This window comes from Mustela erminea, chromosome 4, assembly GCF_009829155.1.
Source record: "Mustela erminea isolate mMusErm1 chromosome 4, mMusErm1.Pri, whole genome shotgun sequence".
Lineage (NCBI taxonomy): Eukaryota > Metazoa > Chordata > Mammalia > Carnivora > Mustelidae > Mustela > Mustela erminea.
Genome location: NC_045617.1, coordinates 116,887,124 through 116,909,092, shown reverse-complemented (window position 1 = coordinate 116,909,092; position 21,969 = coordinate 116,887,124). Strand labels below are relative to the sequence as shown.

General features: G+C 39.2%; 1 protein-coding gene across 2 annotated transcripts in view; it reads left to right on the top strand.

Moving 5' to 3' along the window:
- The window catches only part of MAPK14 (mitogen-activated protein kinase 14), a 76,374-nt gene that overhangs the window by 19,669 nt on the left and 34,736 nt on the right, over positions 1–21,969 (top strand). For both annotated transcript variants that reach the window (XM_032340506.1, XM_032340507.1), the window contains 2 exons: positions 6,258–6,387; positions 13,560–13,618. In XM_032340506.1, the coding sequence (XP_032196397.1) occupies positions 6,258–6,387; positions 13,560–13,618 (189 nt within the window). The remainder of the gene's footprint in view (positions 1–6,257; positions 6,388–13,559; positions 13,619–21,969) is intronic.

Below are 21,969 nucleotides of genomic sequence, written 5' to 3'. Positions count from 1 at the left end.
GGGCTCGAACTTATAACCCCAAGATCAAAAGTTGCATGCTCCACTGACTGAGCCAGATGGACACCCCTGGATGCTATTGAATTTATAAAAATTGAGGGCCACCTAATAAAGTCGAAGTTTTTTCTTACATGTTTCAGATAATGCTCTTAAACCTTTGTAAAGCCTTTTTTGAGAATATATATGTGCCAGGCATCATGATGCTGAGTCCTATGTGATACAATGGTGAATAAAGCAGAAGACACTAACTGCCCTCAAGGTGCTTATGATGAGTGGGAAGGGCAGGCATTATTAACATCCAGTATTTAAGCTTGACTATGGGCTAGGCCCTTTTGCTAAAACTACTACAAAAGTTAACCCATTTAATCTTAACAACCATTTCCTTATTAATATATACCTTACCCTCATTTTATATGTGAGGATGAGAGAATTTAATTAAGTTTCTCAAGATTATGCACGACTCAGTGGCAGAACTGAAATTAAAACCAGATAGTGTAATACCAAAGCCCCAGCCTTTATTTAACCACTCTGCTGGGTGGTAAATAAAGATATAGTAATAAATTGTGACCACTGGGGTAGGGTACTGATTAATCTTAGCCTGCCTTTTTCTAAATAGATACAGGAGTCAGAGATAAAAATATGTACTTTATTACTGTAAAGCTGGCATGGAGAATGGCTTGGACAGGCAGTTCAGATGGGCTGCTTATTTCTTGCCCACTGAATTGAACTTGAACATTCGGTCATGGGCAGTTCAGCTAGAAACCTGATAACAATTGTTGCTCCAGGATGTCCCAAAGAGTTTACCAGTGGAGGAGAGGGAACATGCAGGTAGGCAGGCAAACTGAGGTGAAGAGTTGAGGAGCATGGGTCACATGGCAATGGCCATTTTCTGTCTCACTTGAGCCATTGAGGGCTGTAGAGAAGAGTATATATTTACCTGGTACTTCCAAGAGGGAAGAAGTAATTATTTTATGGGTCTGTAGGAAAAGGAGGGGGAGAGAGGTGAACTCCCCCTCTGTGTAGGATAAGAAAGGAAATGAGGAGTGTGTTGTGACAGAATGACTGAGACCTGTTGATAATCTCAAAGGGGGATGGCAATTTAAGCCAGAGCTTGAAGGATAAGTATTCTGCTGTGGGGTGGAATGGACATGGGAGAGAAGAGCAGCTCAGGAGCCAGAAACAGCCCATTGAAGAATTTAAGAAACTGAAAGGAGCCAGCATGTTCAAAACATAGTGACTGAGGGGAAGGAAGGAATAGCACAGGAGCAGGATGGAGTGGTCATTGGTGGTCAGATCACCTGAACCTTGTAGGCTTTTGATAGGAAATTTGCATTTTATTGTATATGCCAAGGAAATTCCTTGAAGGATTTGAAGAAGTGGGTGTTGTCCTCTAATTTATATTTTTAAAAGATTGAATTGGATGCTTATGGAGAGTGAGGGAACAAAACAGGGAGACTAGTATAAGAAGGCAGGTGATGAGGATGATTTGTACTAGTATGGTAGCAGTGAAATGAAGAGAAGTTGAATTAGAGATGTATTTTGGAGAAGGAAATGACAACACTTGCTGATAGATTTGGATGGGGGCCAGGAGGCTGGAGGAAATCAAGGATAATCAAATGTTTAGCTCGAGCAATTGGATGGAAGGCCATTTCTTGAGACATAGGAAACAGGGAGGAGAATAGTTCCTGGTGTTTTGAATTTGTTAAGTTTTAAGGTGCTTATGTGGTTTTCATGCAGAGATGTTAGGTAAGCAGTCAGACTCAAAGGGAGATTTCAGTGAGAGACACAGATTTGCAAGTTTTCAATATAAGACGGCATTTAATTTAAAGTCTTGGGTATAGATGAGATCGCCTAGGATGTGGGAGAGAGAATAGGGTCCAGTGTCATGCCCTGAGGAACTAACAGAGAGTTCCAAGTAGAGGGACCACAGGCAGTGGAGTCAGAGAGGGAGCTACCATAGAGGTCACAGAAAAACAGTAGAAATTAACAAGTCAGGAAATGACAGGTGTTGGTGAGGATGCAGAGAAAGGGGAACCCTCCTACACGGTTGGTGAGAATGCAAGCTGGTGGAGCCATTCTGGAAAACAGTATGGAAGTTCCTCAAAAAAGTTGAAAATACAACTACCCTACAGCCTAGCAATCGCACTATTGGGTATTTACCCTAAATATACAAATGTAGTGATCCAAAGGGGCACGTGCACCGGAATGTTTATAGCTTCAATGTCCACAATAGCCAAACTATGGAAAGAGCCTAGATGTCCATCAACAGATGAATGGATAAAGAATATGTGATACACACACACACACACAGGAATACTATGCAGCCATCAAAAAACCGAAATCTTGTAATTTGCAATGATGTGGATGGAACTAGAGGGTATTATGCTAAGCAAATTAAGTCAATCAGAGAAAGACAATTATCATATGATCTCTCTGATATGAGGAATTTGAGAAGCAGGGTGGGGGTTTGTAGGGGGAAGGGAGGGCAAAATGAAATGATAGGACTGGGGAAGGAGATAAACCATAAGAGAGTCTTAATCTCGGGAAATAAACTGAGGGCTGCTGGGGTAGGAGGGAGGGATAGGGTGGCTGGGTTATGGACATGGGGGAGCGTATGTGCTATGGTGAGTACTGGTAAGACTGATGAATCATAGACCTGTACCCCTGAAATAAATAAATTATATGTTAATTAAAAAAAAAAAAAAAAAGAATGTGTTGATATGGACTCCAGAATGGAGAGTGTTTCGAGAAAGGGGAAATGGATCAACTGGATCCTGGATCAACTGGTGATCCAGGAACATGGCCATTGAATTTGGTAACAGGTCATTAATGACCTGAAAAGAGTAGATTCAGTGTAATGGATTGAGGAAAGAATGGGAGCTGAGGAAATGAGTCAAACCTTTTATAAACATAATATATTATTAGCCCCAGGGGTACAGGTCTCTGGAGATTCTGCATTTCTAAAGAGCTCGTCTATAATACTGATGCTGCTGGTCCGTGGAAGAGCAGCAGCATAGATTAGTGGTTCTTAGACATCACGGTTTGTTAGAGTTATGTGGTGGGCTTGATAAAATACAGATTACTGGACCCACTTCAGTGTCCAATTCAGTGGGTCTGGGAGATGGACTTGGGAATTTGCATTTCTTATAAATCCCAGGTGATACCAATGCTGCTGGTCTAGAAACCGCACTGTAGAGAACCAATGGGGAATTCTAACTCTGAGAGCATTCAAGGAAAATTTTTTGTTTTTTTGAGGATGGGCAATAACTCATATTTATGTGATGAGAATGACCCAGAAGATAGGGAGAAACTCAGAAGGGAGAGAGAGGAAGGGAATGAAGGTGTGAGGTCCTTGAGGGGATGAGGGAGGTACCTCCAGAGCATGTATTGAGGTTTTGGATTTTCATAAGAAAGGGCATGTGTACTTTGTTATAGCAAGAGAGGAAGAAGAGAAGATAGGTTCAAGTATAGATGGGTTTATACATTTACCTGTAGGCAGATGGAGCTTCCTTTTGCTGGTTTCCGTTTTCTTGATGAAGGCCGGGGCAACTTTTGAAGGAAGATGGTGAATTGGAGGTTTGAGGAGAGAGGCAGTGTCAAATGATGACTTTGAGTAAGAAAGTGCACTTCCTAGAAAAAAGTGGCAGTTTTGAGAGCCTTATTTGATGTTAAGGTCAGAAATTAAGAATGAAACCAGTCTGTGTGATTGTACATTATTATTATTTTTTCAACCACAATTGGTTCTTGGATTCAGACAAGGAGAATTAAATAGTTAAGATCACCCAAAGTTAGACTTTATCCAGGTGAGTGTAGAAGACAGAGAGAAAGCGCAAAAGGGAGCAAGTAGTCTAAGCCAGGCAAGAAGGGAAATGAAGATTGGAGAGGGCTTGAAGGATAGAATCAGCCAACAATGATTAGGTCCACAAATCACTGTAGTCAGGATATAAGTAAACAAGAAGTAAACTAAAAGGCATAGAAGGTTTGTGATGGAAAATGGGTGCTGGCATTCAAAACAGTGTAGGCAGGGCAGCTTTTGGTGGTGATAGAGGTCCAGGGCGTGACCATGGAGGAGGCTGGATGAGGTGGAGTTTCCTGGAGAGGCCAGGAAACTGAGAGGCCAGGATGTTGGATGTGTCCTCCACCTGGATGTTGAAGCTGCCAAGAATGATGACAGAAGTTGGGAGTGGAGAGAGACTTTGAGATAGGAACTAACTTTTCAGTGAATAATGGAAAATTCCGGGTCAATGGATTACAGCAACAGAGAGGTAGCAATTGCTGTGAGCGGGGGGCTTTTGTAAAGCAAATGGAGAATCAGAGTCTGGAAGTAGGAATGGTTGGTGAGGAGGACATCTGCCCCACCTGCTAGCCATGAGGTACATGGGAAAGGAGAGAGAATCCCCTCCAAGGGCAGGGCTGTAAGAGTAGTGTCTTCAAGGTAGAGCCTAGTTTCAATTAAAGAGATGGAGGGAAAAAAAAATAAAGAGATGGAGGGGAGCTCAAAAAGGGGGTTGAAGATTTATAGGAGTTGGTAACAAATTGGGAGTTGAAAGGCAAGGACTTAGTCTAGGGATTTGGGAGAAGTGGGGGGAACTTCTGGAACAAGTACAGAGTCACGTGGGAAAAAGTTTGGTCCCAATAGATGATCCGGAGGTCTTGGATTCCTATTAGAGACTGAGAGAAACAGGAGGATGAGGCATGATCGGATTAGCCCAGTCTCTAAAAATAATTAAAATACACATCAAGTTTCTTGCTATAGTTGTCCTACGTGACCTAGCCTCTGCCGGTACCTCTGACCTCAATCTTTTTTCCTCTCCCCTTGCTTCACCTACACAGGCCATCTTTATGCCCTCCAGCATGCCATATTTTGTCTACCTCTGTGTCTTCTTTCCTTTTTCTGCACTTGCTCTTCTGAGAGGCAACATGGCAAGTGGTTAGTAGCATGAGCTGTGGATTCAGATTCCCTCCTGCCACTTTCTAACTTTGTGATCATGGGCAAGTTATTTAGCACCTCTGTGCTTCAGTTTCCTCATTTCTGAGTGGCAGAATGATAATAGCAGTTACTTCATAGCAGTGTTAGGGATTAAAATTTATTTTAATTTTAGTTTTAACAAAAATTAACGTTAAGGGCCTGGAACAGTTACTGGTATGCAATAAAGACTCAATAAATGTTAATAATACGACTTTTTTCTGGGCACCTGGGTGGCTCAGTCATTAAGCATCTGTCTTCGGCTCAGGTCTTGATCCCGGGGTCCTGGGATCAAGCCCTGCATCAGGCTCCCTGCTCAGAAGGAAGCCTGCTTCTCCCTCTCCTACTCCCCCTGCTTGTGTTCCCTCTCTCACTGTGTGTCTCTCTCTGTCAAATAAATAAATAAAATCTTTAAAAAAAATAAGTAAATAAAAAATAATACAACTTTTTTCTTCTCTGTAGCTCTTTTTCCATATGCCTTTACATGGTTGCTACTTTCTCATCATTCAGTTATCTCAGCTTGAACCTACTTGCTCAGACATCCTAGTTAAAGTAGCAAAACTCCACTGGCTTTCTGTCATTTGTCCCATTATTCTGTTTTATTTAGTCATAGCCTTCATCACTATTTGAAATTACTGGATTATTCTGCTGATCCCCTCTCCCCCATCCCTTGAGAGCAGGGATTTGTTGACTTGTCCTTCTTATATCTCAGCTTCTAAAGAGTGGCAGATACTTTGTAGGTGCTCAAGAAATTTTTCTGCCAACTCATTGTCCTGAAATCGTTCCAAGCCCTCCACTCTGATCAGGCAGCATTTGGTGGCAAGGTGCCAGTGAGGCCTAAGGCACAGAGGACAGAATCCACCTCTTTGTAGATCAGTCTTTTGGCTCCTGTAGATCAAGAGGCTGCTTGTTTTTGTGCTAATTGGGACACAGCTACATCCATTTTCAAATTTATTGTCTGGCTATAACCACAGAGTTGAGTAGTTGTGACAAAGATCCTAAGCCTCACAAAGTCTGAACTATTTTTTTCTCTGGCCCTTCAGGAAAAAAATTTTCTGATCCCTGATTTAGATGCATAGAAAAAAAAAATGAGAAAGAAGCACCAAAAATAAAAGAAGGTTACTTTGGATAGTGGGATTATAGCTCGTTTTAGTTTTTATGTTTATACTTTGTGTTTTGTTATAGACCCACTTAATTTGGAAATGAAATAGCCTTCCTTATAAGTACTAATTTTGAAATATTTAAAAGCACATTCAATAATGAAATCTTTATGTGTTTTTTTTTTTTTTCTTAGTGCTGCTTTTGACACAAAAACCGGGTTACGTGTGGCAGTGAAGAAGCTCTCCAGACCATTTCAGTCCATTATTCATGCCAAAAGGACCTACAGAGAACTGCGGTTACTTAAACATATGAAACATGAAAATGTAAGTTACTCATGCAAGGAGTAAATGCTGTTCTTGAATGGACTGGAAAAAATTGTGTTTTAATTACTACAGATGGGCATACATGAGAATGCATCAGACTTTGGACCATCCTCCTGGTACCAGAGTGTTTGTGGTCGCTGTGTTAGACCTGGTAGCCCCCCAAAGCCTTGGGAGTCAGTGGGTACATCTTCCTAGAGTTCAAGTGTTACTTGGACAGTTTCAGAGGGAAAGCATTAACTGACTTTTTTTTTTTTAATAAAAAGATATTTAAGAGAAAATATTACAAACAAATTTTGCATTCTTTACTGGGTTTACTTAATAAGGCTGTAGTGTCCGAATATGGGAGGCTGAGGCTATTTTGTATTATGGGTTATTTCATGGGAAGTTTGAGGCAGCATGCCTTACGTTCACTGAATATCTTATCAAAGTGACTATTAATTTACGGATAATTTAATATTATAATTTTCCTTTTTAATCTTTTTCAAGACAGCTTTTCCAGATTCAGGTATTTTAATAAATGTGACAAACACACCGTTTAAGTTAAACATAACTTTTTCTTTCCTGTCAATTTGGAAATTTGAGAGCAATGCTGTCCTGCAAAGGAGTGCTTCAAAATCCTAATACAGTAAATAAAAGGTTGCGACTGGACTGTTAGCTGAAAATGGAAAATAATTATGGAGGATACTTATTTTCCTAAATTTTAAAATCAAGTTAAAGGGAATGTATGTGATTGCCATATGAAAGGAACTGTAAAATTTGTAGCATTGTGGAAACAATGGCCATAGAGATTTGACCGTATTGATCGTTACTGTGTAGAAAAAAATTCAAAATGTATAAATTTATTATTTGGCTGTTCAGACCTTTTTTGTTTTAATAATTGAACTTTAAAAATTTTTTTAAAATTACAGATCTGTGATACTTTATTAATATATACTTGTTTCACAGGATACAAATTTTTTCTAAATTGGGAGTATTGAGACTTAAATTTGGAGTTGGATTACCAATGCTCTTACAGTCACAGCTATAGCTTATTTATTTTCATGGTTTATTTTAATTGCATACTATTGAGAAAATTCTGTTTTCCCCAGGTAGCTTCTATTCCTAGGTATAAATTTTGTGAGCATCCATGTGCAAAGCTGTGTTTTTAAAAAGTTCATGCAGTGCTGCAGCCTTCCTAATCAGTGACATGTTTACAAGAAGTTGAGATATATGGAAAAAGCTACCAGGAGATGCTTTATTCCAAGGTCTGCATATAATCAAGGTAGCCTGGCAGCCTAACTAATTTACATTTAGTTTTTAACACAGTTGAGTGTGTATGCTGTTTTTCATTACACATTAATAAATGTGACAAAGACATTATCATATCTTTTTAAATAAAGAAAACTTTGAAAATAGAACACAAACGAAACATTTATGGAACCCCAAAGCACTTGAGGAGGCCCTGGGATCCCACTGAGGTTGCCAGTGCTCATTTATGAACATCTGGTTTAGATTACCAGCACTACACTTCATTGTTCTGCTTCTTTTCGTAGACCATTTAAGCCAGTGTTTAGGGCAAAGATTATTTTGGGTTATCTGAATCCATGCCTTAGTTTTTCTAGCTTATTTAGTTTATTATGCTAATTGTCTGTAATGAGAGACTTCAAAATATGTCTTAGACAGTATTAGGCTGGTTACATTTGTAAAAATGAAGAGGCCACAATGATGGGATACGGTTGTTCTAATCTAGGAAGTGCTACAAGAATCCTGATGGGATGCCTGGGGGTGCATAGTCCGTTGAGTGTCTGACTTTCAGTTTCTGCTCAGGTTGTTATCTTGGGGTCATGGGCCCCAGCCCTGTGTTGGGGGGTGGGGTTGGTGCTCAGCGGGGAGTCTGCTTAGGACTGTCTCTTTCTCTGGTCTTCCCTGTTGCATTTTTTCTCTCTCTCTAAAATGAATGGATAGATCTTAAAAAGGAGAGGGAGGGCTGATATTATAGGAACACAGGATTTTAATTTATGTAAGTTGTTTCATAAGCAGTTTGCTTAATAGCAGTTGGGCATTTCATGTTAACATGTTTAGATTTTAGCATTATCAATGGAGAGGGTCATCTGTACTTAAATACTGGTGATTTGGTTTTGAACAAAAAAGGCATATGGCTGAATGTTTTATAGTTCTCTATTCTGTTAGGGGCTAACAGACTTTGACTCAATATAGGAAACTTCCTGAATGTCAGCCTATTCCACAAATACTTGTTAGAAGCTCAAATTGTAAAAGTAGTTTTACGCAGGGAAGAGCCAAAACTTCCAAATAAATCTGAGGATTTTAAGAGGAGTTCCTCTTAAATAATTGAGGATTTTAAGAGGAGTTCCTCTCCTTCATCTTCCTCTTTCTCTTCCTCTTTCTTTTTAAAAAATGACTCTTTTGGGGTTGCCCAAGAGGTTCCAGTCTGTTAACCATTTGTCTTCAGCTGAGGTCATGATTCCAGGGTCCTGGGATCGAGCCCCACATCAGGCTTCCTGCTGAGCAGGGAGCCTGCTTCTCCCTGTCCCTCCCCCGACTTGTGCACATGTGCTCTTTCTCTCTTTCTCTCAAATAAATAAATAAAATTGTAAAACAAAACAAAACAAAACAAACAAACAAAAAAAAACCCTTTTGGGTCATACCTGGTTGGCCCAGTCAGTAGATCATGGGACTCTTGATCTCAGGGTTGTAAGTTTGAGCCCCACGTTGGGTGTAGAGATTGCTTAAAAATAAAATCTTTTAAATGAATGAATGAGTGAATGAATGAATGACTCTTTTGGGCCCCTGTACAATTTTTAACGAGCTACTAGGCCTCCAGAAACAGCAGCAGCTTAAGACTCTGGACAATACTAAATATAATTTCTAGATGCCAAGTGCACAGGTGATCTTTTACACAGAAATGCCTGACTCAGAATCAGTGGTTCATCTTATTTCTTTTATTAGTGATAACGAATGACAGATACATGCTTACCAGATGAGTAGTGGGAGCTAGGGCTATGTCCTCTGTGCCTGTAAGAGTTACTCTCTGAACAGAGTTAGCTGGTGCATTCTTGACTGGACTTGTGACCTTGATCTCATTAACACCTGCTCTAAGGAAAAATGAAAGGGAACCATCCTGCCAGTTGCTTCTTTGAATAGGTACTACAAAGACTGCCTGGTGTTAAGGGCCTGGAAATCTGTGCGTTTTGAGATTTAAAAAAATCCAAGGAATCCTTTAATAAATTTTATTTGGGAGCCTTAGATGTAACACTGCCATGATAGGCCAAGTCATTGTCTTGGTGCACTTGTGTTAAATACATTAGATATTGTCTTTGGTGACTGAATTAAGATGGGTTTTTTTCTGGAGTATGTGCCAAGTTAATAAAAATGTGTGTTAACTTTTGTCTGTCAGCTTTTGGACCATTTTAGCACAGTCATCAGAGACATTTGCTGATTATTTCTATTACAAATGTCTTTTCTGCATAATTGATTCCTGGGTTACTTTTGGGTGTCTGGAAACATATAATGGCAAAAGGAATAAAGAAATAGGATAAAATTAACTTGATTTAAAAGGAAATTTCCATTTAGAAAATAGAAATGAATAGTTTATGGAATATTCCTAAAAGTTCCCAGACCTATTCTACTGCTGGGAAATTTATTAATGGAGAAGGGATATTAGTAGAAGCCCACAAAAAATTAAAAATACTTTGATGTAATATGAGTAGTTTTAATCTCATAAAATAGGTCCTTTTTAGGAAATTAAATTTGATAGGCTGTTTACTAACGTGCTTGCTCTATTATGTTTTCCAGATTAGTCTATTGTGCTTCTGACAGTCATGCTTCTTAGTCATTTGAATTATTTAGCTTAGTTTTGTGTCTTAAATTTTGTACTGGAAGTAGCTGCTTCAAATTGTTTCTGTGATTGTATTTTGTAATTCTTTATAAAACTTAAGGACTGTGATCACCACTTACTTTGGTAATCAACAGAGGGTCCAGGCCTTTGGACTAGGCACCTTCAGTTACATTGTTAACTTCATCTTCCCCACAATGCAGTAAAAATGAGCACCCCCCTCTATATGAGGAGAAGATACCCGTTTTTCATTTATTTAACAAATACTAATTGAAGTACTGTGTGCCAGGCACCATTCCAAGAGCTGGGATTATTGGATTGAAGAAGACATAAATTCATGGATCCAGGAAATCACAAACTGACCGTGGAGTTCTGACTTAAAGCTGTTGGATTCCAAAAGGCTTATGTTTTCAAATTGAAGTTGGAGCTATTATTTGAAAATGATTTGGACTTATTTTTAAGTTTTACTTTATTTTGTCTTTGAGGTACCTCTTGCATGAAAAATCCTGTGTAAATTGATCTCTGGTGATTTACTTTAATCTGAGGATTTTCACAATCACCACTGAAATAATGTAAAACAATGTGAATTGTTTTAAACTTTTCCTATTGAACTGGGGAGATGAGGCATCTCACATAATAGGAATCAATGTTTTGAAAATATTGGAACAGTTGAATAAAATTGGCTTCTAATCTTAGTTACCTAAAGTACAAGTGAGGTTGGGAGAGTAATCAGAAGATCAGAGGTCTTTTTTTTTTTAAATTTCTTTTCAGCGTAACAGTATTCATTATTTTTGCACCACACCCAGTGCTCCATGCAATACGTGCACTCCTTAATACCCACCACGTGGCTCCCCCAACCACACCCCCCCCCACCCCTTCAAAACTCTCTGGTTGTTTTTCAGAGTCCATAGTGTCTCATGGTTCACCTCTCCTTCCAGTTTCCCTCAACTCCCTTCTCCTCTCCATCTCCCCATGTCCTCCATGCTATTTGTTATGCTCCACAAATAAGTGAAACCATATGATAATTGACTCTCTCTGCTTGATTTATTTCACTCAGCATAATCTCTTCCAGTCCCATCCATGGTTGCTACAAAAGTTGGGTATTCATCCTTTCTGATGCGGGCATAATACTCCATAGTGTATATGGACCACATCTTCCTTATCCATTCGTCCATTGAAGGGCATCTTGGTTCTTTCCACAGTTTGGCGACCGTGGCCATTGCTGCTATAAACATTGGGGTACAGATGGCCCTTCTTTTCATTACATCTGTATCTTTGGGGTAAATACCCAGTAGTGCAGTTGCAGGGTCTGCAAAAAGTAATAGGGAAGCTCTATTTTTAATTTCTTGAGGAATCTCCACGCTGTTCTCCAAGTGGCTGCACCAACTTGCATTCCCACCAACAGTGTAAGAGAGTTCCCCTTTCTCCACATCCTCTCCAACACATGTTGTATCCTGTCTTGCTAATTTTGGCCATTCTAACTGGTATAAGGTGGTATCTCAATGTAGTTTTAATTTGAATCTCCCTGATGGCTAGTGATGATGGGGTCTTAAGCCAGCAGTCTGTCAAACTCAGGGAATTCCTGGTTTAGATGGGGAAGGTAAGAGAAAATGATTTGACTTAATTTAAAGCACCATTCAGAGCCGTCATAAGGCCAGGGATACACTGTTGGTGAGACAGTATGCTGATTCTTAAATATATTGGTGTCCTTTGATGCTATAATTCTATTTCTTGAAACTTATTTTCTGGAAGGAAATACAAGATATGCAAAAATATATATTACACACACATATGCACATATGTGTGCATACACACTTGCAGTGGTCCTTAAATGTCCAAAGATAGGAAATTGGTTAAATCATGATATATACAAATGGTAGAGCATGAAAAATATTTGAAGATATAATCATCATATAGTAAATGAAAAGGCAGGATATAAACCTATGCAGAGTATAACCTCAACTTTAATTTACATACATCAGAAACATCAAAGGAAATATCTCAAAATGTTAATGATAGTTATAATAGGTAGAGCAATTATAAGTAATTTTATTTTCTTGTATACAGTTGTCTGGGTAATGATTGTACAGATAACTGTACCTTTCCTTTGGAATAAGATGTAAAGTCTTGAAAAACTATTCTCCTTGACTTCCAAGGCCTTTTTTTGGGCTTGTTTCCCTTTTGGGTGCAGGCTGTATAATTCTAATTGCTTTTAAAAGTCTGGTAGTTAGATGAGTAGAGTAACATTCTAATTAAGAGTGTTTTTTTTTATGGTAATGTTTGCAGCATAGGTATATTTTACTTTCAGGACTGTTCGTTTAACTTGCTAGGTTAGAGCAGCATGCTAATGTGGCCCAGTTGTGAGTCTGTTCTTGAAGGCCATTTAGCTTTTGTTTGTTTTGTTTCCAGATATTCTTAATTCTGGTTTGAAGTAACTGGAGGTGGTTTGGGAATGGTGGTAGTCTATACAGATTAGTAAGTGTGAGTCCATGACCAGAAAAACTGCTCAAAAACCATGGATTACTGAGTATTAAGTAGTTTTTGCTTCATCCTTGTGTAAAGAGGGCCTTGTCTTTTTTTCATTTTTAAATAATCTGATCTAAATACTTGACGATGACTAAGAAAAGTATCTGAGTATTAAGAATATTATAAGAATAATACCAAGAATATACTAAGAGAATATTTTGGGACTCAAAAAATGTCAGTCTTGAAGACTACATATGGAAAATTTTCATGGAATAATAATATGTTTAAAAAAGAAAAAATGAGGGGCACCTGGGTGGCTCAGTGGGTTAAAGCCTTTGCCTTCGGCTCAGGTCATGATCTCAGGGTCCTGGGATCGAGCCTTGCAGTTCTCTGCTCAGTGGGAAGCCTGCTTCCTCCTCTCTCTCTGCCTTCCTCTCCACCTGCTTATAATCTCTGTCTGTCAAGTAAATAAAAAAAATCTTAAAAAAAAAAAAGAAGAAAAATGATACTGTAGTAATAGCAGTTGAAGTGTGACTTTTTTCCTGCTTGTTCATCATTAGACTATCAGTGTGTGTATAATTCAAGAGCCCTAAAACTTTTTGTTTCCTGATAAACTAATGGCTAAATGCGAGCAAATTTTAAAGAAATGGTGTTTTTAATGGTAAAATATGTTATTCTGGGAGGCGATGCTAATAAGAAAAGGTCAAAAGCATAATTTGGTTAAAAAAATAAGTTGTAGTTAAGTGTATGATGATGTGATGTCATTGAACTAAAGTAGTGGGATTTGAAATCAGTTCCTATTAAAATGGTTAAGACCTAATGGGTATTATGGTTCTGTATTTATTTACTGCTTGATTTTTCTATTTTCTTATAGGTGATCGGTCTGTTGGATGTTTTTACACCTGCAAGGTCTCTGGAGGAATTCAATGATGTGTGAGTGAATCTTCTGCCTTTGCGTTCCTCAGCTGGATGATAACGATTAGCAGACCACTTCTCTTCCTGCACCATTTAGCGATATACAGACTTCAAAAGATTCTTTATTCCTACCATCCAACTCCCCTAGGGGAAGGGGATGGATATAGAAATGTGTATCATGTATGGTCTAAGTCCTCGTGGGAGGGTCAGCTGGGCCAACCGCTGCATTGCTCAAGGCTCAGCTGTCTATTAGTATTTTCATCATTCCAGGCACATTGTGATGATCTAGTGGTGAGTCCTTGCAGGACTTCCATGGAAAGGAGCATAGGGAGTTTTGATTATGATTTTTGTTCTCAAATTGCCTGTCCCAGTTTTCAAGGGACATCTTTATACTTTACGTCATTGCATTCACATCAAGCAATGTAACCAGGCCCTGGTTCCATATAAATTCTTCTCTCCCTTTTGTCCCACTTGCATGTGGAAATAAATGGTACTAGACCTGCCTGCTTGCTTGAAGTATTAGATTTCTGTCCTGAGACAGGCGGTGGGCCTCATGTATTGAGAAAGCTGCTGCCCAGTGCTTGTTCTCCCAGTGCTAGCCTGAGGTTATCAGGAATTGGTAGTGGAGGTTTGGGAAAATGAAACAGGAGAGAAGGCTGCTGTGAGAATATTTGTTTAGTAGGTCACCATTGTGGGCAATTGGGCTGAAAACTACCAGGATCTTCTAGGGAGCAATTTGAATACACCTCAGATGGGGAGCATTTATCTCCTGGCCCCTGGCCTGTTGGCAAGGGTTTGCTCCAGGAGGGCATTAATGCCCTCACATGTCCAGATTGCACATGCGTGAGTACGAGATCAATTCTGGCAGGTGTTCCTGTGTATGTAGGAGCTATCTACTGTAGCTTCCCCAGTAGCTGAATTAGCCCATCTCCCTTACATTCCCAGTTCACAGTTATACTCCACCACAGGGAAAAGGAACATCTTAAATTCAGAGTTATACATTTTGTCCTCTTGTAATTTTTGGCATTCTTACCTGGAAAGAGATGACTGTTATGAAAATCAACACAAAACTGCAGATCATGGCTGCTTCTTTCTTAACCTCAACTCCCCAGTGCTGAGCTTAACCACTTTCTCCCCACCCTTATCCTGCGTTCAGTTTCTCCCACTTTTATTTATCCTAGGCTGAGTGCAAGCACCGTTTGCTCCTTTCCCAAAGAATAAGCAGGGGGCTATGTTTGAGCTTGTGTGTTCTGTCTAATGAAAGGGTCAAAGAAAAAAATGAAAAATATAGAACATGAAATATAAAAGAAGCAGGAAAAGTAGCAAATTTTTCCCCACCATGTGAGCTTAGTTGGAAGATGATATGGCTAAGAATAGAAGATGAAAGTGAAGAATGTGGTCCAGGTGCGAGAATTTCCACCCACATTTACCTTTATCCTGCTAATGGAAGTTTAAGAAACAAGCAAAGGGCGGGCACCTGGCTGGCTCAGTTGGTTAAGTGTCTGCCTTGGGCTCAGGTTGTGATCCCAAGGGTGTTGGAATTGAGCCCCGTGTTCAGGCTCCCTGCTCAGCTGGGAGGGCTTCTCCTTTTGCCCCTCACCTCTGCTCATGCTCGCTCTTATTCTCTCAAATAAATAAATAAAGTCTTAAAAAAAGAAAAAAAGAAACAAAGGGAAACATAGGGAAAAACAAAGGGAAAAATAGGCCATAACTAAACACCTGCAGCCCTGCTTGGCACTGGAATGTGGAGGCGTCCAAAGAATATTGGATGCTACCCAGGCAAGGGCACGTGTGTTTCAAATTGTTGAGCCATGCTGTAAGCTATACTTGGAAAAGAATATTGCAGAATGTTGTGGGGTTTTTTTTTCCTTTAAAATTCATTTTTATTTTTTTAAAGACAATATTTTTAGAGCATCTTTAATTTTTTATTTTTAAAGATTTTATTTATTTGACAGAGAGAGAGAGATAGCTAGAGCAGGAACACAAGCAGGGGGAGTGTGAGAGGGAGAAGCAGGCTTCCCGAGGAGCAGGGAGCCGATGCGTGGCTCGATCCCAGGACTCTGGGATCATGACCTGAGCCAAAGGCAGACGCTTAACCATCTGAGCCACCCAGGCGCCCCAGAGCATCTTTAACTTTATAACAAAATTTAGAGGGAGGTACAGAGATTTCCCAATTATGCCCCTGCCCCAAACGTGCATAACTTCTCCCATTGTCAACATCACTCACCAGAATGGTACCGTTTTTCTTTTTTTCTTACCAAGGAGGAACTCATAGTGACACATCATGCTCACCCAAAGTCCATAGTTTACCTTAGGCTTCACTTGTGGTGCTGTTAATCTATGGATTTAGACAAGCACATAGTGATATATTAACATTTAATATTATACATTATATTTTCACTGCCCTAAGAGTGGTGGGTTTTGATATTCTGCCTACCTGTGGAAGAAATGCTGAAATAATGTGTTTGTGAATTACTCTGGAAAGCATTTGAATCAAGTCTGAGATATACCCTAAAATTTTAGGCATCATGAAGATGGGTTTATTTTTTAACACATGGTTTGGTGATTCTGACCTGGGAAAATGCTGTATTTTGGCTTAATAAGGCATTATGGAACTGCATTATGAACCTGTTTTTTTCTTCCATGTGAAAAGATCTTATTTAAGGCTGGTGTCTATTTGAAAGGTGAAGTTTTATCCATTGTTATGCCTTTGGCTCCTTTATCCGTTTGAAGGCCACTGACTGCAAGGATACCCACTGAACTGAAGTTGCATTTATTTCTTCTTTCATTCAACGAATACTGTTGAGTAGGAATCTGTTCTCTCTACTTGACTATCACTGGGTTCTGGCCATTTGTTTATTTATTTCCAGCTTTATTGAGCTATAATTAACATAAAACATTGTGTAAGTTGAGATCTGATTATTTATAAACAAGAACTGAGTTCATCTCTTGGGAGCAAATCTCAGTACTACTTGTTGAATGCTTGCTGAGTGGAGTGTTAGAAGAAGTTTCCAAATAATGGGAAACACTAATCTTTCCCCTTGATGAAATCAAAATCTTACTAGGAGAAGGGAATAAACTCGAGAACATTTTGTAACCGAGTTACTTGGTTGTATGACCTGGACAAGTCACTTTGCTTCTCTGGGCCCTGGTGCTTTTCTAATTAAATCTAGTAGACAAATAAAGAAAATTGGGGTGGTGGACTTCTGAAGTGTTTTGTTCTGTTTTTTAAGATTTTATTTATTTCTTTTAGAGAGAGAGATACAGAGCACGCAAGCAGGGGAAGGGGCAGAAGGAGAGAGAATCTCAAACAGATTCTGCACTGAGTGCAGAGCCTGGAGCCTGATGGGGGCTTGATCCTACTGTCCCAAGATCATAACTTGAGCCAAAATCAGGAGTGCGATGCTCAACCCACCAAGCCACCCAGGCACCCCTGAAGTGTTTTTAATACTAGAGAATCTCTGGAAATAGAATGGAAACCCAGGGTTACCTTAGGAAAATATTTCATTGTTTATTTTTCTATGATGTTTGTATCACTGAAAAAAATTTGTGCTTGTCCAGGACAGTGGTAATTCCAGAAAAATCAAAATAATTTCAGAATTTGCTTAAGAGGCCAAACGTCTTCACCTATAATTACAAGGTTTGCAGATTTAAATACCTTTAGGGTCAGACAAGTAACATAAATGAGTCAGACAAATAACATAAATAGAAGTGGTAGGATCTTTGGTAAAATAGAGTACTTGTACTTCCTAAAAGCACTCAAACTGACATTAAAACAAAACAAGCAGACAAACAAAAAAACCACTGTTCTGGCCAAATCAAACACACCAAAGGCTGGAGTGGTTCTATAGTTTTAGAGCAGGCACTAGTTTTGAACATGAACTTTTCATGCTAATTAATAAAATATCTAGTTACTTTTCATGTTTACAGTAACTGAATTATGTGTCATGTGTATTTGTGCCTTTATGTTTCACTTAGCACTTTTCATTTATCATATAATTCTAATTTTTACTGAATTTTTAACTTCTTGGTTAATAGGCATTCTGCATACTTCACTTGTAAGACTGTACTTTTGAGAAAGGAATGGTAGGTGGTGAGTTTTATTCATTAGGAATAATGGGCAGGTACTGAATCTAACAGTGTTTGGAAAGTGTGAAACTGAAAGATGAGTATATCGAGTACTTGACTGCCGTACGAGGTGGTTGTACAGATGGCAAAATTTTGTAGAGATATAGCTAGACCTTTTAAATTATTGGAAATCATTTGGGCATTTCTGTTGGCTTCTTAATGGCAGCATTTAGCATGAGGTGGCATATATGTGCATATGCATGCTGCAAGTATTTAGCTCCCAATAGAAGTCCCAGAATTTTAAACAGCCAGTCTCAGAACCTAACCCCTAGAGTAAGCTAGCTGCGTCTTCATGCAACCATATCATCTCTTCTTGGTTATAGAGGTTCTCTAACCAAGCTTAGGAGGCATTGGAGAGTTTTTGGACTTAGGGGGAGCTATTTCCTCAAATTTCAGGAAAACTGAATTGTCATGGTAGGTAGAAGGCGGTTTGTCCCTACTGTTTACCACTTTCTCCTTTTTTTTTTACAGCTTTACGTTGCAGGTTTCTCATACCTGAGTTCCTTACCTCTCCTTAGCTCTTGAAGAAGGAAATGGTAGTGGGGTTGTAGACTCTTCTATGATCTAGCAGAAGACCTTACAACAGGGTCAGTCAGCAGCCATGGTTTGAGTGAAAACCACTGAGCAAATTATCATCTAGTTTAGAGTTACGTTTGATAAAAATGAATGTTTAACCAATAAGGGTAACCTTTTATGTCAGTGTAAAAGCTGTTGGGCATACCGAAGAGGTAAAGGGAGTTTCTGGATTTACATTTAACCTGATTTCATTCAGTATTTGAATACCCAACATATACTAGGCACAGGACTAGTCTCTGGGGAATGTAACAGTAAATAAAATAAACATGATCCCTGATGATAGAGTTGAGATGCCTAATGGGAGAGAAGAAAATTTTATTTTTTTAATTTCATTTTTAATATTTATTTATTTATTTTAAAGATTTTTTACTTACTTATTTCAGAGAGTCAGAGAGAGAGACAGTACAAGCAGGGGGAGCAGCAGGCAGAGAGAGAAGCAGGCTTCCCTCTGAGCAGGGAGCCCCATGTGGGACTTGATCCCAGGCCCCTGGGATCATGATCTGGTCTGAAGCCAGACACCTAACCAAATGAGTCACCCAGGCGCCTGAGAGAAGAAAATTATAAATAATCAAACAAAAGACAGTGTGGGCAGTTCCAGAAGATCCTACATGATTTGTTCCTGTGCAGTCTCTGACCCCATCTGTAGTCTTTCCATTCACTCTCTGCATTCCAGCCCCTCTGGCCGCTTTGTTCTCCTTTGAGTATGGACATCCACATTTTCAGTAGGACCTTTGCCCTGGTTTCTAATGTGGGCCTGAACACTCTACCCTCACCTCTACACAACTGGCTCCCTCATTTCTTTCAGGACCCTCCTCAAAGGTCTTTTCGCCAGGAGCCCTTTCCCCGTCACCACCATAGATGCGTCTTGCTCCACTGTCAGTGTCTATTCCTTATGCCACTTGGTTCTTAGCAGATTTTACCATCCTATGTTTGTTACTGTGTCTTTCCTCTCTCTGGCTTACACGCTCTAATAGAGTAGGGAGTTTGTTTCCTTCCTTGTTGAATCTTCAGTACTTAGAGACTCCAGATGAGGAAACTGCACTTGAGAGAGATGAACAGAACTCTATAATAACCTACAGAACTGCACCCATCTCAAGTCTTTTGGCTCTAAGTCTATTTCTGATCACGTTTGTCTTGATCCAGGGCTATGATTATTATTTGAAGGTCTGCAAATCCTTCTTACTGGGTAAAGACTGTAATCAGTTCTGTGTAAGATGTCAAAACCAAAGTCGTTCCAGTTGCATGTGTTTCCTGTTACTAATAAGGTGAAGCATAAATGTTTGCCTAAAACAGCTAAACGAAGTCAAGTTTGTAATGTGGTATTAAATGATATCACAATGTGAGAGAAACTTAGTGGAGGAAGAAGGTAAGAACTGTATCTGAAGAAACAGATAAATGTGGATGGGGCATAGAGGTTGAAATTTTTTCCAGTCAGTCAAAGAAATGAAGAAACCATGTGAAGTGTACAGAAAAAGAGATTTGCATTGAATGGAGAATGTTAGATAAATAACCATTGGTTTTTCTTTTGTATTTGGAAAAACTGTGTAAGTAAATTCTGATTGATTGACTTTTGTGGCAGAGAAGAATTGTTTTCCCAATTTAGCAAATAAGTGTTACTTGGAAATAATACTTTCCTCAATCACTGTGAAAGAAATACCCAGACTCATTGTTTGGGCCTACAGACATGCTTTCATTCTTTGAAAACAGGCTGAGTGTCCAAGATAGGTAATATAAGAGAATCAGTCTGGGAGAAAGATGAGGAGGTGGAAGTTCCTTGTAGATGCTTTCAGTGACTTACATTTGAAAACTGACTAAATTACATATCCTTTAAGAAAGTACCATTGAGTTTTTTTTGTCTGACATATCAATAAGATGCCCCTTTTTCTCAGATGAACTGATTTCAAAAGGTAGAGAAGATTCAGGGTCTAATTTAGAGTTTCAGTCCTTCAGTAAATCTTTTCCTCATTAACTCCTTCCTAAGACTGGGTTGGGGCCTTCTCCTGTGTGTTCTCTAGCCCCTTGATGTTCCCTTTTATAGTTCTAATCATGCTCTATTATGATTTTATATTTATATTTGCCTTCCTCTCTTCATCATTGGATCCTCAGTGCTCAACAGTTAATATTTGCCGGTGGAGAGACTGAAGAAATAACCTTATGCTGTCCTGTTTGTAACTGGTTGATGATCTGGTTTTCTTGTAATCTGCTCAGTGCATTCTCTTTGACTAGCTTTTTTTTTTTTTTTAATCCTGTCATAGAATATACGGGATATAACTAGACTCAGTATTCTACCATATGGAATCTCAGGGGTCTAGTTTGGTTGATGTGGGTAATGTAGAGGGCACCTCTCATTAATCTTTGCTTCCAGTGAAGAGAATAGTTTGTTGTGAAATAAGCTGGTTAAGCTGTCTGCTTGGCTGCTAAATGGTCCTTTTACTCCTTATATTAGAAGCTTCTGGTCTGCTGACAAGCGAAGATCTTTGGCATATGTATTTCAGTAAGGTGTCTTGTTTGGTCTCACTAGTAATTCTATATGTCTTGGTCTTACTAGTAATTCTGTACGTGTTGTCCTGGGTCATTTGTTCTATTCAGTAGTAACTGAGTGCTTGCTATCTACCAGACACCATTCTAGTACAGGGAACGAAAAAAATTTTGTCCTCTTTGAACATTGTACAGATAGATAACAATTAACAATGAGCATACAAAAAATTAGATAGTATATTAGCAGACAATAATGCTGTAGACAAAAAGAAAAGGTAGAGTAGGGAAAGGGGATAGGAGTGTGAGGGTAGGGGTTGAGATGCAGTTTTAAATGGGCGGCCAAGGGTAGACCTCATTGAGAAGGTGAATTTTGGAGCAAACATTTGAAGGAGTAGAAGAATTAGACCCATGGATATTTGGGGGAAGAGCACTCCAAGCAGAAGGAACAGCCAATGCAAAAGTCCTGAGGTGAAAAACTCCATGCTGAATTGGAATTTCAGCAAGGGGCCTGTGTGCCTGGAGTACAGAGGCCAGTGTGGAGCTGAATGAAAACAGCGGAGAAAAGTAGATCATGAGGTCAGAGAGATAATTGGGGACAGGGTACTGGATTATGTAAGGCTATATTGGCCATTGAAGGGATTTTTATCTTTTTAAAAAAATTTGTTATGTACTTATTTAATATATAGAGAGAGATCACAAGTAGGCCGAGAGGCAGGCAGAGGGAGAGGGGGAAGCAGGCTCCCTGCTGAACAGAGAGCCCAATGCGAGGCTTGATCCCAGGACCCTGAGACCATGACTTGGGCCGAAGGCAGAGGTTTATTAACCCACTGAGCCACCCAGGGTTCTGGGATTTTTATCTTTATTCTAAATGAAAAGGGAAGCCTTTTGAGGAGAGAAGTGACATGATCTGATTTTTATTTTTAAAGAATTACTCTGCTGCTGTTTTGCAGATAGACTGTAGCAAGTCCCAAGGATCATCTGAGGTCTTTAGGAGGCTTATGGTTACAAATTGTCAATCCCTGTGATTATTTTAAATACTTTGTTTAAATATGGAAATGTTTTTTGCCTTTTGGTAATTGCTTTATCAAATAAGGCTGACAGTAGTAAACATGCCAGTTTACAAGATACAGAAGAGACTTTTTTTTTCTATATAGGTTTTTTTCCTGGTTATATAATGCTTTAAAAAG